This window comes from Neltuma alba, unplaced genomic scaffold (assembly GCF_004799145.2).
Source record: "Neltuma alba isolate B1F8T4 unplaced genomic scaffold, ASM479914v2 tig00003697_pilon, whole genome shotgun sequence".
Classification (NCBI taxonomy): domain Eukaryota; kingdom Viridiplantae; phylum Streptophyta; class Magnoliopsida; order Fabales; family Fabaceae; genus Neltuma; species Neltuma alba.
The window spans coordinates 17,583-31,146 of record NW_021633393.1 but is presented as its reverse complement, the minus strand read 5'-3'; the positions used below and the strand labels follow the sequence as shown (position 1 = coordinate 31,146).

Here is a 13,564-nt window from a genome sequence, read left to right as displayed (position 1 = left end):
TAGTTAAATATATCTTATATTAAATATTGGAGAATTATATTATTATGATTTTGATATGACGACCATCATATAGACACAAAGAAAATCTTGGGAGTGATGGCAATTTCTTATTAAAAAAAAATTGAGGGATGTGTGTGTGTTAAGATGGAATAATTTCTCATAATAAGAGACTATTTTTTTTTTTTCATATAATGATAGAAATTGTAATGCATAAAATTATTTCATTGATTAAATATGATAATAGTTTGAAAGAAAGAGTGTAGCTACGAACCTGATGATGAGGGCTTGTCTTCTAGTGGGATTTTTGATATGTTTGGACAATCTTTTATTATTATAGTACTAGAAAGGTGGTTGGATTCATAACCTTCATAAATCTCTCTCAACTTTGGCAAATCCCAGAGCCTCAAATAATTCAGTTTAGGGAACAGCGTTTGATCATGAGCAGCTACTTCACCGTCATAAGCTTCAACAACTCCCTCCAGTTCACAGCAATTCCCTATGGTTATTTTCTTCAATGAAGGACAATGAGATGCCAGAGAATATGAGAACACCCTTCTCACTTTGTGGCAATTCCATATAAGAATAGTCACAAGTTTGGGGAAGAAGACACTAGTGGAAGGAGTAGACAGATTCTTAAGTGACTGTTCACAAAATATTCCCTCCCATTCATTGCATCCTCTTACATCAAGTTTCCTCAACTCTGGAAGGCTTGTAACAATAGCAAGAGTGAACATATTTCTTAATCTTGGGCATCTATACAGTCTAATCTCTTCAAGTCTATGGAAGCTCGGAATTTGTATGGAATCTTGAAACATTTGTTCAAGACTATTCATTTCAAACAATCTTAAAGTGATCAAGTGTGAGAACACTTCTTTTTGAAGAATGTTCACACCAGGCTTCTCAATGATGAATCTTTTCTCTTGACAGCATGATACCCCTAAGTGGTTTATTTGAAGATTTATATCTTCATGATCCCACTCACAATTATCTAGCCAAAGATGATTTGCTCTAAGAATGAGATTTTTCATTGATGAATTCAAAGCAGAGACTCTAAAGCCTTGTATGCATAAAGCTCTTAATGCTTCACCACAACTCTCTAGATATTCTTGAAAGGGGTCATCTTCATATGCACCAATTATACTACATGTGGAGTCATAGAGAACATACCTCTTCAATCTTGAAAGAGAGAAATTATGTGGGATGATGGATCTGTGGTCCAAAAAGTATAATTCTTCAAGTTGCTCACATTTCCCAATTACTTCTATAGGGCTTTTCTCAATTCGACAATCATATATGTCCAAAAGTTTTAGCATTTTCATGTCTACAATTCCAACAGGCAATTCATCAAACAGAGAACCACGTAAGTCAAGAATCTCCAATGTTTTGAGTTCACCCAACAGAGAGATATCACCCAATATTTTCCCTCTAATACATAAGGTGTGAAGATATGTTAATGACACAATTGATTGCGGGATTGAACAAACAGATGATCCCTTCTGAAACCCCGATTCAAAGCCCTTCCGAAGTCCCCCCTCAAAGCCATATTCTCTGAGTGCCAAGACTTTGAGTGCTTTTATTGCCCCTAGATCTTCAATAAATCTATGAGGTTGAAGTAGCAAAATCTCTAGTTTTGGACAATGCAATTGATCAGAGAGATTGAAATTATCATCCAAATCCCATAATGACATTGCTTTTGTATCTTTCAGAATTTCGCGATTGCGAAGCAAAATGTTTGGAACTTTATTGCTGCCCACCAAAATCGCTTGACCTTGCTTCTCTGCAATCATTAAGGCTACCTCTTGAACTAAGTTGTGCATTTTCACACATGCTTCCTTCTCTATACTCATTAACAAAGAAGAATCCAACAAGATCTGAAGAGCATCAAAAATCACTCTCCTTGCATCCTCTATTGTGACAATAGACTCCTCTAGGTCAAGTGTCCTCATGCCAAATTGAATTAGATCTTCTTTGTGGATTTTCTGATCTTCAGGGAACATAGAGCATAATAAGAAGAGCGACTTGGCTGTGGAACTGGGCAAACTACTATAACTCAAGTTGAGACATGCATAAGCAGTCCCTAAACCTTGTCTAACATTCGATTGGAGTATCCATAGTGCTGATTTCCATGCTTCAATATTTTTTCCCCTTAAGGAACTTCCAACCACTACAATTGCAATTGGCAGCCCGTTGCACTCATCAACAATTTTCCTTCCCGTATCATCAAACATATTTGAGGCATCGTTGTGTAGGTTTGCATGCTTCTTGAATAAGTTCCATGCCTCCTCCTTAGTCATCGAAGATAGTTCAATCTTACAGGTACAACGCATAAGGTCCATTACATCTGTAAGGCAAGTTGTTAACAAGATGTGACAACCTTCAACAAGTGGAATGCCAATTTCTTCAAGGTTTAGACACTCCCACACATCATCTAGGATTATAAGAATCTTCTTATTTTTCAATTCATTTGATAACCTTTGTACTCTTACAAATGGGCTTTTCTCCTGAAATTTCAAACCTATTTGCTCTGCAATTTCTTGCTGAAGCTTTACAACATTTGGAGCTTTTGAAACAACCACCATGATGACCTTTTCAAAAAGCTTCAAATCATGCACTTCCTTGCCAACTTCCTTTGCCAAAGTTGTTTTACCTGAGCCGCTTATGCCATAGAGTCCAATCATCTTGTCATATCCACCTTTAATTGCCTCTAAAAGATCATTATAAGTTGATTTCCTTGACTTGAAATGCACAAAGTCTCTTTCAAAGTAGACGTGTTTTAGATCTATCATCTGCTTTGCCTTATGATCCATTTCTTTTGCTAAGGAATACCTCAGTGACACCTTGAAACAATCTTTTCCATCCATTTCAACCTTTTGTTGCATTTCTTGCACATTCACTAAAATTTGCTCCACATCATTCAACCATCTCTTCATGAATGGCATTATTTCCTCATTATTTCGAGAAGCTTGTTCCATATGTTCTTTCACCTCTTCTAGTTTAAACTTTAGCGCATGTTTTGCTACCTCGAGCTCTCTAATTAATTGCTTGAAGCAGAACAAATAACTAGCACGACTTAAAATTGAACCTACCGGGCGTTCTATACACTTTGTCACGATACTGAGCAGAATTGCTTCCATCTAATGCAATCAGAATTAGTGTTGTTAATAATCATTCCTAATACAAGTTAATGGTATGCGTATAACATAAATCAAGTAATCATAATCAAAGAATATAATGTATATTATCAGGAAAAAAAAGATTACAATGTATAAGACAATATCTAATAAAATTAGTTTTATTCGTAAGAAACTGATAAACAACTAATAACAGGTGTATCTGTTTCTCCCATCATATGATGCAGCACCTAAAAGAACTATATATACAAACAATTATTTAGTGTTAAATGCAAGCTATATGCTAATAATAAAATATTCACAACACTATTTTTTGTTCAATTGATATAGGTATATAATTAAATAAATACCCAGAAGAGACATCTAAAGTGATGGGGACATGCAATAGATATATAAAGTAAAATAGAAGGATGATAATAAAACTAAGAGTGAATATTCTTTACTTCAAAAAAGAAACTAAGAGTCTTTGGATAAAAAAATAAAGTTAAAAGGTGAAAAAAAAATTCTTTACTTCAGTTCTTTATAAAGGTGCCAATTTCTTTGGTGATTGAGAAGTTATTCCCTTATTATTATTTTTTTAAATGCCAGCTCTTGAGCTTGTGCCCCGTGATTTGAAAGGATAGCTGTAAACCACAGGGGCACGGATAGCGAGCAGTTCTTTCCTTATCATAATCATGGAGAATAATAAGAAAAGTAAAAACAAATAAAAATATAAGTAAATAAAAAAGGAGTTGGGCTGGATGAGTTATTATGATACAATCACTTGTTACCTTAAATATCGTGATGAAATTAGCTATATATAATGCACAGATGTCCGGAGCGCATTCTCAAATCAAATTAATAGATGCCCAACTACATAAACATAGTAAATAACAATTCACCCAGTCAGTACAAACAAATTGTGTATATGAATTCTAAAATTTGAAGTCTTGAGATTCATTGAAATTTCATTTTTAATTTTCAAACAAAATTTTGGTTAAAAACCAAATAAACCTTTATTTACCCTAAAAATATTTACAAAACACAGCTGTGGATATGTGGAAGATTTTTTTTCATCTCAATATCATCTTGAAAGTATTAAAAAAAAAAAGGAACAATATCACCCTAAACATTAAAAAAAATTAAAAAGAAAACGAAATTTGATTGTTAACATTTTTAAAAAACTAAGACGATATTCCTCTTTTTTTAGATACTTTTTTTTTAATACTTTTAAAGTGACGTTAAGCACGAAAAAAATTCAAATACTCATAATTTTCTCGGTGAATATAAACCTTGAGGGCAAAAATGAACATTAACCCTCTATACACACAACAACTGTAAGCTTACTGTAGAGCAGAGAAAACATAGGTATTTAATCTTATATGATTGAACTACTTGTTTCCAATAAATATATATCAATGAATTTAAAAATAAAAATATTAGCAACAAAAGTTAGTCAGGGGGTGAAACATATCTTAAGAAAACATACTAATTTGATTGAAAATAAGTACCAAAATCTTTTCGTGTGGAATTCTGATGGAAGAACGAAGAAAAATCATATTTTTATTTTTTTATCTATATTTCCCAAAACATCACAAGACGTCATATAAAATTTAGTCCAGTATTGTTACCATATTCAAATTATTTATTTTTCATTATCATCTCGATGGCCAAAAAGAATGCCAAGATAAATTTTTCATCATAGACTCCAAAAAAAATCAGTTTTTGCCAAAAAAAGATCACATTTACACTTGTTTCTAATTTTGTTCTCTTGTTAAAAGAAACATAATTTATCGCCATGTAAAATAAATAACTTATATACTGTTATTTACCTGTAATATGAATTGAGATAATTTTGATGTTTTTGAAGGCAGAACCAGAATTAATGGCAAGCAAAGCAGAAGGATGATGATTAAAACAGCTTCTGAAAAAAGAAGAAAAGGAACAAGAGTGTGAAAATATGAGGCTTTAAATAAATAAACAAAATTAAAATAAAAAAGGAAAAGAAATTATTCTTTACTTGAATTTATATGTAATATAGCTTTATACTTTGGGGGGAAAAAACAAAGGAAACATTATGATTGCTAGTTTGAAATCTGCTCAGACATTTCCTCATTCCTAGGCAGCGATTGTAAGTGATACCTCATTATATTTAAAACTAGAAAATATTCATTAATGTCTTATTTTAAACTTATTTTTCATCATATTTCAAGATTAAAATTTTTTTGTAATAATTGATATTTATGTAACAGAAAGATAAACTCCCAATAATGTGATATGAGAGGAAAAACTGCAATGCATCTCTCATATTATAAATATAAAATCAAGTAAAAAGTATTCATTTTTCTGTTTTTTTTGCCAATTAATACAAAATCTAAATAATGACATCAAAATCGATAATGAGTTACTTCTACTATTCTCATGCTAATTAAAATAAAACGAGATGTTTCATTTTAAAAAAAAAAAGAGTTAAAGGAGATATAAAATAAAGAAATGATCCAAAAACCAATGCAGAAGGATAATAACTGAAACTATTTAATTATGAGAGTACAAGAAAAGCAGGAATTCTCAAATTAATTATAGGATACTAGAAGAAATTATTGATAACAATGTAAATCAATCAATACCTTTAAAGGTAATACCCTTTTAATTTTAAATATAAAATCTATTTTGTAGTTCATATTACACTATAAAGTATATATTATATTTAAGACCGGAGGAGTATAACAAAATGGACAAATGTTTTCTTAAAGAAGATTTAAAGTATTTCTGATTTTCCTTCTCAAACAATACTTATATCAAATTCTTTTATATTCATTATGTCAAATTTTCTGATAACACAAAGTCATCTGTATAAACCCATATAAAAAAAATATAATACAGGACTATGTATGATTAAAGAACAACCTAAGTATTTTCCTTCTCAAAATTGTCTAATTTAGCTCCAAATTAAAGTATATTTTTACCAGACCAGATTAAAGTACATAACAAACAGTTATTTAAATAATATTATAGAAGTCGTTTAAATGGAAAAATCCTTGTGTGTTTATGTACATTAATTTTAATCGTATAATCATAAGCTTAGCAGACAACTGAAATAAAATAAAAAGAATTATAAAATATTTGCTCAGTTAATTACCTCAAACTCTGCAATATAATCAAATTAGACACGAAAAGAAACTAAGTGACCCTGGAATCAAATGTTGTGATGCCTACCTGCAAGAAAGAAACAAACAATGATTCATTTAATTAAGCCCATGATATTATCCATCTTAAATTTTAAAGAGTTTGAATTCTACAAATATTTATTATTGTAAATTTATTGTGAAATTAAAAAGAAAGATGCAAAAAACTGTAATTTTTTTATGATGCTCTTTCACTAAACTTCATATAAAAAGTTGGGATAATTACTCATAGGTACCAAGTAAGAAAATTAAATACAGATAGATCCCAAAAATATCATAGTTACAAATTAAACTTGTATGCTTACAAGTCAAATTTTGTCATTTACACATCAAATTTAACAATTTATTTTTACATGTCAAATTAACATATTTACAGGTCGATTTGGGTCATTTACAATAATGTCAAACTTTTAAAAAAGTTGAATTCCTTCGACTTGCCATATTTTATGGCTTGTTTGATTCTATTAATGTATTTTTATATTATCAGCACAATTCTGTGGAATAATTTTTTTAAAACAAAAAACTAAAGAAAAAATAATCACTATTTTAAAAACATATAATGGTAAAGTGAAAGGTAAATTGAATAGTTTGCTCTAAGTATTACCGTGATTGTTATTGCAATGTTCTTCGACTGTTATTTAATTTTGTAGAAAAAAAGGAACAAAATATTAATAAGATTTTCTGAATTCTTTGTTTTCAGAACAAATTTCCGAGCAAATAAATGAACACACATTTTCAAACATGGTTTTTTTAATTGCTTTTGTTTTCCAAAACGAAAAACTGTTTTAAAAATTTAAAATCCAAACAGGCCCTTAACCATTTACTGCCAAAGGGGGAAAAAAAAAGGATCAAATGTAAATTTAGAAGATGGTTACACGTAAATTAAATTTATATCATTCATTTTGTTCATTATCATCTCAATAGCCAAACATATGCTGCGGGGTTAGAAAACAAGAAGATCATATGTTCTCTTTGAAAAGGCAATGTAATTTATCAACATGCATATAAAATAAACAACTTCTGTTAGTTCTGTTATTTAATTTACCTTTAATATGAATCGATGATCATCAGCACAAAGATGATGATTTGATCTTCTTCTGAAGATACAGTAAAAGAAGCAAAAGTGCAAACGAAGTGGCATTAAATAAATAAGAAAAACGTCCAATATAAAGAAATTATCTTTAAGAATCAATAAAACAAACGTATCTCCAAGATAGTTAATATCTAATTACCTGTAAGATATATAGATAAGCTTGATGATATCTCAGGACTTCGAAGAGTACTGACTTATGGTTTTTGCAAATTTGACGGAGGCAACAAAATAGCACAAAACAAGGAAGGACAAACAAGAGATGAATGTGAATGAATATATGAAGAAAGATTAAACTCATTGATAGATAATAAAGGCATGATAAGAATTTGTTCTGTACTTGAGCTCTTGAATGATATGGAGATACTAATTCCAAAGTTAAAGTAAGCTATATATTCATTTCTTAATTGGAAGGTTATTCAATGCATTTTCATTGCTTGAGCTTTGTTGCACTGCATCTTGCTTTCATTTGGGTCTATTCTATGCATAATCCCTTTTTTTCCTACGCATAAACATTCTCCTATTGGAGGTACTCTTTTTCAAAGTATTATTGTGCATTAAATATAGGTATATCTTCTAATGAAAATTTGAACTTGATTCGTCACATTACCAGGAACTAGTCCCATCTGTTAGTTTCTCATCCTTTTTTTTCCCCGATCCATACTCTCTTATCTCTTTTTTCACTCATTCTCTCTCCCACTCACCCTATGGATAAGTAAAGATGTTTTAGAAAATAAGATACATTTTTTACAAGTTTATTTTCTTCAAATTTTAACCAACTTTTTGAATTATGTAATTTAGTTATTTAAAGCTTGTATTTTGAACTAGATGGAGTAAATGCATAAGAAAGTACTATCCCTAGTCTTTAATACAAAATATAGTTCATAGTGTGAATTGTATTATAAACTAGATCTTATATTAAAGACAGAAGGTAGGACAATACTTATATCAAGCTATTTATATTCATTCTATCAAATTCTTCAATCATACTTGACCTTGTGTTCTATTTTTGAAATATTAGCATTTAATAGAATTTAATTATAAATTCATATGAAATAAAAAATAACAAATGATTATATATGATTGGAGAACTTGACATAATGAATAGAAATAACTTAACCTGTTATAAATAAAGAAGAAATAGAGGGAAGAATCATACAGAGAAAAAGGGGATCAACAAGAGAGAGTATTTCCCATTCCATTCAAGTGTGCTCTATACATTATACATGGCCTCTATTTATAGGTACGCTTTACATCTTTGATAGAATCTACAGATTACATAATAATATAAGATAATTGTGGGATATAGAGATAACAAGAGATATTAGAGATTATAGGAGATATAGGAGATAATGAGAGATATATGGACATCCACAAAAATATTATCGTATTCATAACACTCCCCCTTGGATGTCCAATATATATGAATGTGCCTCATTAAAAAACTTCAACTAGGAAAACCTTGTGAGACAAAAACCTAATGAAAGAAAAAGAATACATCATTCATTGATATACTATGCAATGTTGCCTCATTAAAAACCTTGCTAGGAAAACCTAGTGGGACAAAACCATAGATAAGGAAAAAAGAGTACAGCGTGTATGAACTCCCCATTTTGGCAACATCAGTTGACATCTTCGAGCTTGCAAAGTCTAATATAACGAACAACCCTTCCAAATATTATAATGAGATAAAAACGTCAGATATGAATTTCATGATCTTCTAAAAATCATGAGACGAATAGTCCTTTTATGGTTTATCCACACATGGATCATACTATGATCTCTTGACATGAGGATCAAACAAGAATACTTTATCTATATAGCCATTAAGATTAGTCTTGGATACTTTCAGATAAAATAATATTACCTCCACGGTATCTTTTAAGTAATGAAGAGTATTTTTAACTTCATTCCAACATCTTTATGTTGATAAAGAACTATATCATGCTAATCAGCAAATGATAGCTCAAATTCTATATAGCTAGATAGATATATAAATGCTTCAGTGACATTAAGATATAATGCTTCTGGACCAAGTGTTTATTCATTACCTTCTGGAGGTATAAATCGATCTTTAGTCCATATCCAAAGATCTTGTAACTACCGAAACATATAATGGATGTTGCTTATCCACATAATGGATGTAACTTATCTATATGCATTCTTCCGAAAGCTTTGATTTCAAACTTTTTCTTTAAATAATTCGCAACTTTTGAAAACTCATCAGGAGTTTTGATACTATCATCATGAATAATACTGATAACAAACTCATTTTGAATCTTTTTAGAAATAGACAAGTTGGAATATGTTTACATCATTCCTTTAGTCGATATTAACCACATATGTCTCATATAGAGACTTGCTTGAATAGTATCCTTGAGAATATCATTGTATGCTTCTAGAAACTTAAATCCTTCAAGGATTTTCATACATTATGATCCATATTTATTCATATATTGGATCATTTGAATTTATACAAGGATTTGAATCCTTCAGGGATTCATATAAAATTTCACTATAAAGTGAGTCATACGTTATAGTTATATATTTCTAAGACGCATATGAGAAAAATTTCATTTATTACCAGACTGCTAGATTGATAAGACATGTAATTTAATCCACCACAAGACTTTATTTCTCTTTATATTGTACAAATGCCTATTTACATATTACTACCATTACACTTCAAGTGCATAGGCCAGGGATACACAAATCCCTGTTACATTGCGTCTTTTCTTTTCTATTGGCCAACCATTTTTCTATCTATATCTCATGACAGATTTATATATAAGATCCTCATTTGATCACATGATATCATCAATAAAATTATTGTTGACAATTTTATTCCTTTATCGGTCTCCTTTTCTTTTATGACATAACATATCGAGATCTCTTTATTGCTTTCAGACACTTAAACCTCTTCAAGGGTCAAACAATTGTGTCTTAATCTCTTTTGCAACTCATGCCTCCTTATTATGATCATCATGATCATTTTCTCCTTTTTCTTTTCTTTTGGAACCGATCATAATCTCATGCTTTTAACATGTCTTTAAGAATAGGAGCATTTTTAGCTTGAATATAAGAATTAAAAATTCTCATTTGGGTTAGTAATTGCATCTGGCAGATATTAGTAATGTTTTACGAATGCAATACTTTATGAACTTCTAGTTCATACTACTATATTTGAGGATCTACATTTGATAGTGAAAATGCATTCTATGTGTTTTATTTTCCAGCTACACATTTTCTCCCCCTCATATTGGGAACATGTAATGTAAGTCTCCCAAATCCATAAATCTCATTTAGAAACATTATTTTGCTTCATTTAGAGACAAACAAGAATAAGGAGATTTTTATCCAACAATGATCCCAACTTACTTTTAATATCCATCTACGTACATTATTATGGTGGAATAATAGATATTGCACATTCTAAGATGAAAAATGTCTGGCTCCTGACTAAAAGCCAGTTATAATGAGAGAATTCATAATACATTATTGGCTTGATGCATTTATGTGCACAAATATATAAAATCAATCATCCCAACACTCAAATGGGAATTCTGTTCTCATAAACTTTGATCTAGCATGGATCCAATTTTGAGCATAACTAGTGACGTTCTCTTATTTAGTTCTTTTGAGAACAAACAACACATAAAAATTCTTAAATCATATATCATTTTTAAAGAATCTTCTGGTTCTTTAATAAATGACAATGCATATTTTTCATGATATTTTGCATCATTATGATCCGGGATGATCTGACTGGTCATGCCAAACTATAAATGCATAAACTTCTGGTTTATTATAAAATTATTCTCAATTATTAGTAAACTTCTTGTTACCATGTCATATTATTCATTTTTCACTTTGATATTTTATAAAGAATATGCTATCAATTATGGATTTTATCTTCAAGATAATAAATCATGATATAGCTCTTCTAGAACATTATTTTTCATCTTTTATCTAATGGTAAAAACTTGTGCATTCATGGAAGGTTAAGCGCTACTAACTCTTCTGGAGCCTTTTTCAAAAAGAATATGAGATATAAGAAATGAAATTAATATTAATAATAATAAATTCTATCCAACATAATTCATACTTGTATTTCAACAATCTTCCCCTCAAATGTGAGTCATATAAATATATTTTTCTTATTTCTATATTTCAAATAGAGTGAATAGCATATAGTAAGCTAATAACATATCTTTAACTTGAAAATCCAAATGCTTTTTAATTCAGATATAATAATAAATTTCAATCCAATTGCGCTATCACCTTAAGACACTTTGGTAAACAAATATTCTAATATATATGTTTGTGGGTCATAATTTTCATCATCAATTACCAGTTCTTCAGAAACTATATAAACCTTTTGTTATTAGTTCTTCTAGAACTGTATCAATTTTTTGATTATATATAGTTCTTCAGAAAATGCTATATATAGTTGTTTAGGAACTAACATATATTATTTTTTCACTATATGATATACTTTACTTCTAGTTATGCTTTTTCAAAGTATGAAGTATATATATTTTTTCAAAACATAAAATTTTATAGATATTTCGTTATTCAAAAACTTCACGTCTTTGTATATATTATGTAATGCTTCAAAACTTATTCATAAAGTTATAAATCCAACAAAAATTTGAGAAGATCTACAAGGACTAAAATCAAACTATATAGTTATGAAGATTTAATTCATAAGCTTTCAGGGTTATTTATAAGTTATTAGTTTTCAAGACTCTATATAGTAAATATATATTTTAAAAATCATCAGTGTCCCTTAATATTTGAACTATAAGCCTTCAGGGCTTTAAAAACATCATAAGTTGTTATTTTCATGTCATTCAATAACATGAGTATAATGGCTGATGGCCATTTAGTAATAGTAAATTATAATATTAATAAATATCAAATTGAATGTGAAGAATATATAAGAATAATATAAGAATAAAAATTAAATTTTAAATTAATTAAATGTAATATGAAATAAAGAGAAAAAGGTAAACTCTTTTACTAATACATCCTTCACTATATAGTCATTAGTTTTCTAGGCTACATTATTTATAATTCTAATTGTTATAATTTTTCTTTTATAAACAAACCATATAATGATTCTTCTCATAATCAAAACTATATGACTTCATACTATTTAATAAAGAAAATAAAGATACATGGCATCTAGCTATTTAATTTCAAAATAAAAAAAATTAAAGATATATGGTTTCTAACCATAAGATAAAAATTTGATGTTATATGGCTTTTAGCCAATTAATAAAATAACAAAAAAATTAAATCTTTATGACTTCTAGTCATAAGATAGAACATCAAAGTTATATGGATGCAAGCCATTTAAGAAGATATAGAAAAATTATATATAAATATATATGGCTTCTGGCCATAAAATAGGAAATTTAACATGATATATATAAATAAAGATAAATTAAATATATATGGCTTCTAGCCATAAAATAGAAAATAGAAATTATTTTGCTTCTAGCTTTTTAATGAGATAAAAAAAATTCAAATATATATGGCTTCTGGCCATAAGATAGAAAATCAAAGTTATATGGCAACTAGCCATTTAATAAGATAAAGAAAAATTAAATATATATGACTTCTGGTCATAAAATAGAAAATTCAAATTAAATGGCTTCTAGCTATTTAATAAGATAACAATAATCAAATATATATGGCTTCTAGCCATAAGATGAAAAATTTATACCTAAATACTTCTAGTTATTTAATAAGATAAAATTTCAAATATATATGGCTTCAAACCATTTAAAAAAAATAGAGAATTAGCCATATATATATATATATATATATATGGCTTCTAGCCATAAGATAAAAAATCAAAGTTGTATAGTTTCTAGCTATAATATAGAAAATCAAAATTAAATGGCTTCTAGCTATTTAATTTGAAAAAAATGGAAAATCAGAGTTATATGGCTTCTAGCCATTTAATTACAATAAGATGAAAACTTCGAATTATATGACTTCTGGCCATTTAATTTTAGAAGATAACTCTTTACAGACACTGCTAGTATCTATTGGAACTTCGGGTTCCATCAAAATAATGATATTAGGTCAATAAGAAATAAAGGGGGGAAAAATCTCTAATCATAGCCATAGAACCTGATGTTTAAAACAACGGTAGATAATCCTTTTAA

The 13,564-nt window shown here is 28.9% G+C and overlaps 1 protein-coding gene across 1 annotated transcript; it reads right to left on the bottom strand.

Annotated features, from left to right (window-relative positions):
* Positions 1 to 263: 263 nt before the first annotated feature.
* LOC114742253 (probable disease resistance protein At1g12290) lies at positions 264 to 2,972 on the bottom strand. The gene has a single exon (XM_028930528.1). The coding sequence runs from the start codon at positions 2,970 to 2,972 to the stop codon at positions 264 to 266; it is 2,709 nt and encodes a 902-aa protein (XP_028786361.1).
* Between the last annotated feature and the right edge of the window lie 10,592 nt (positions 2,973 to 13,564).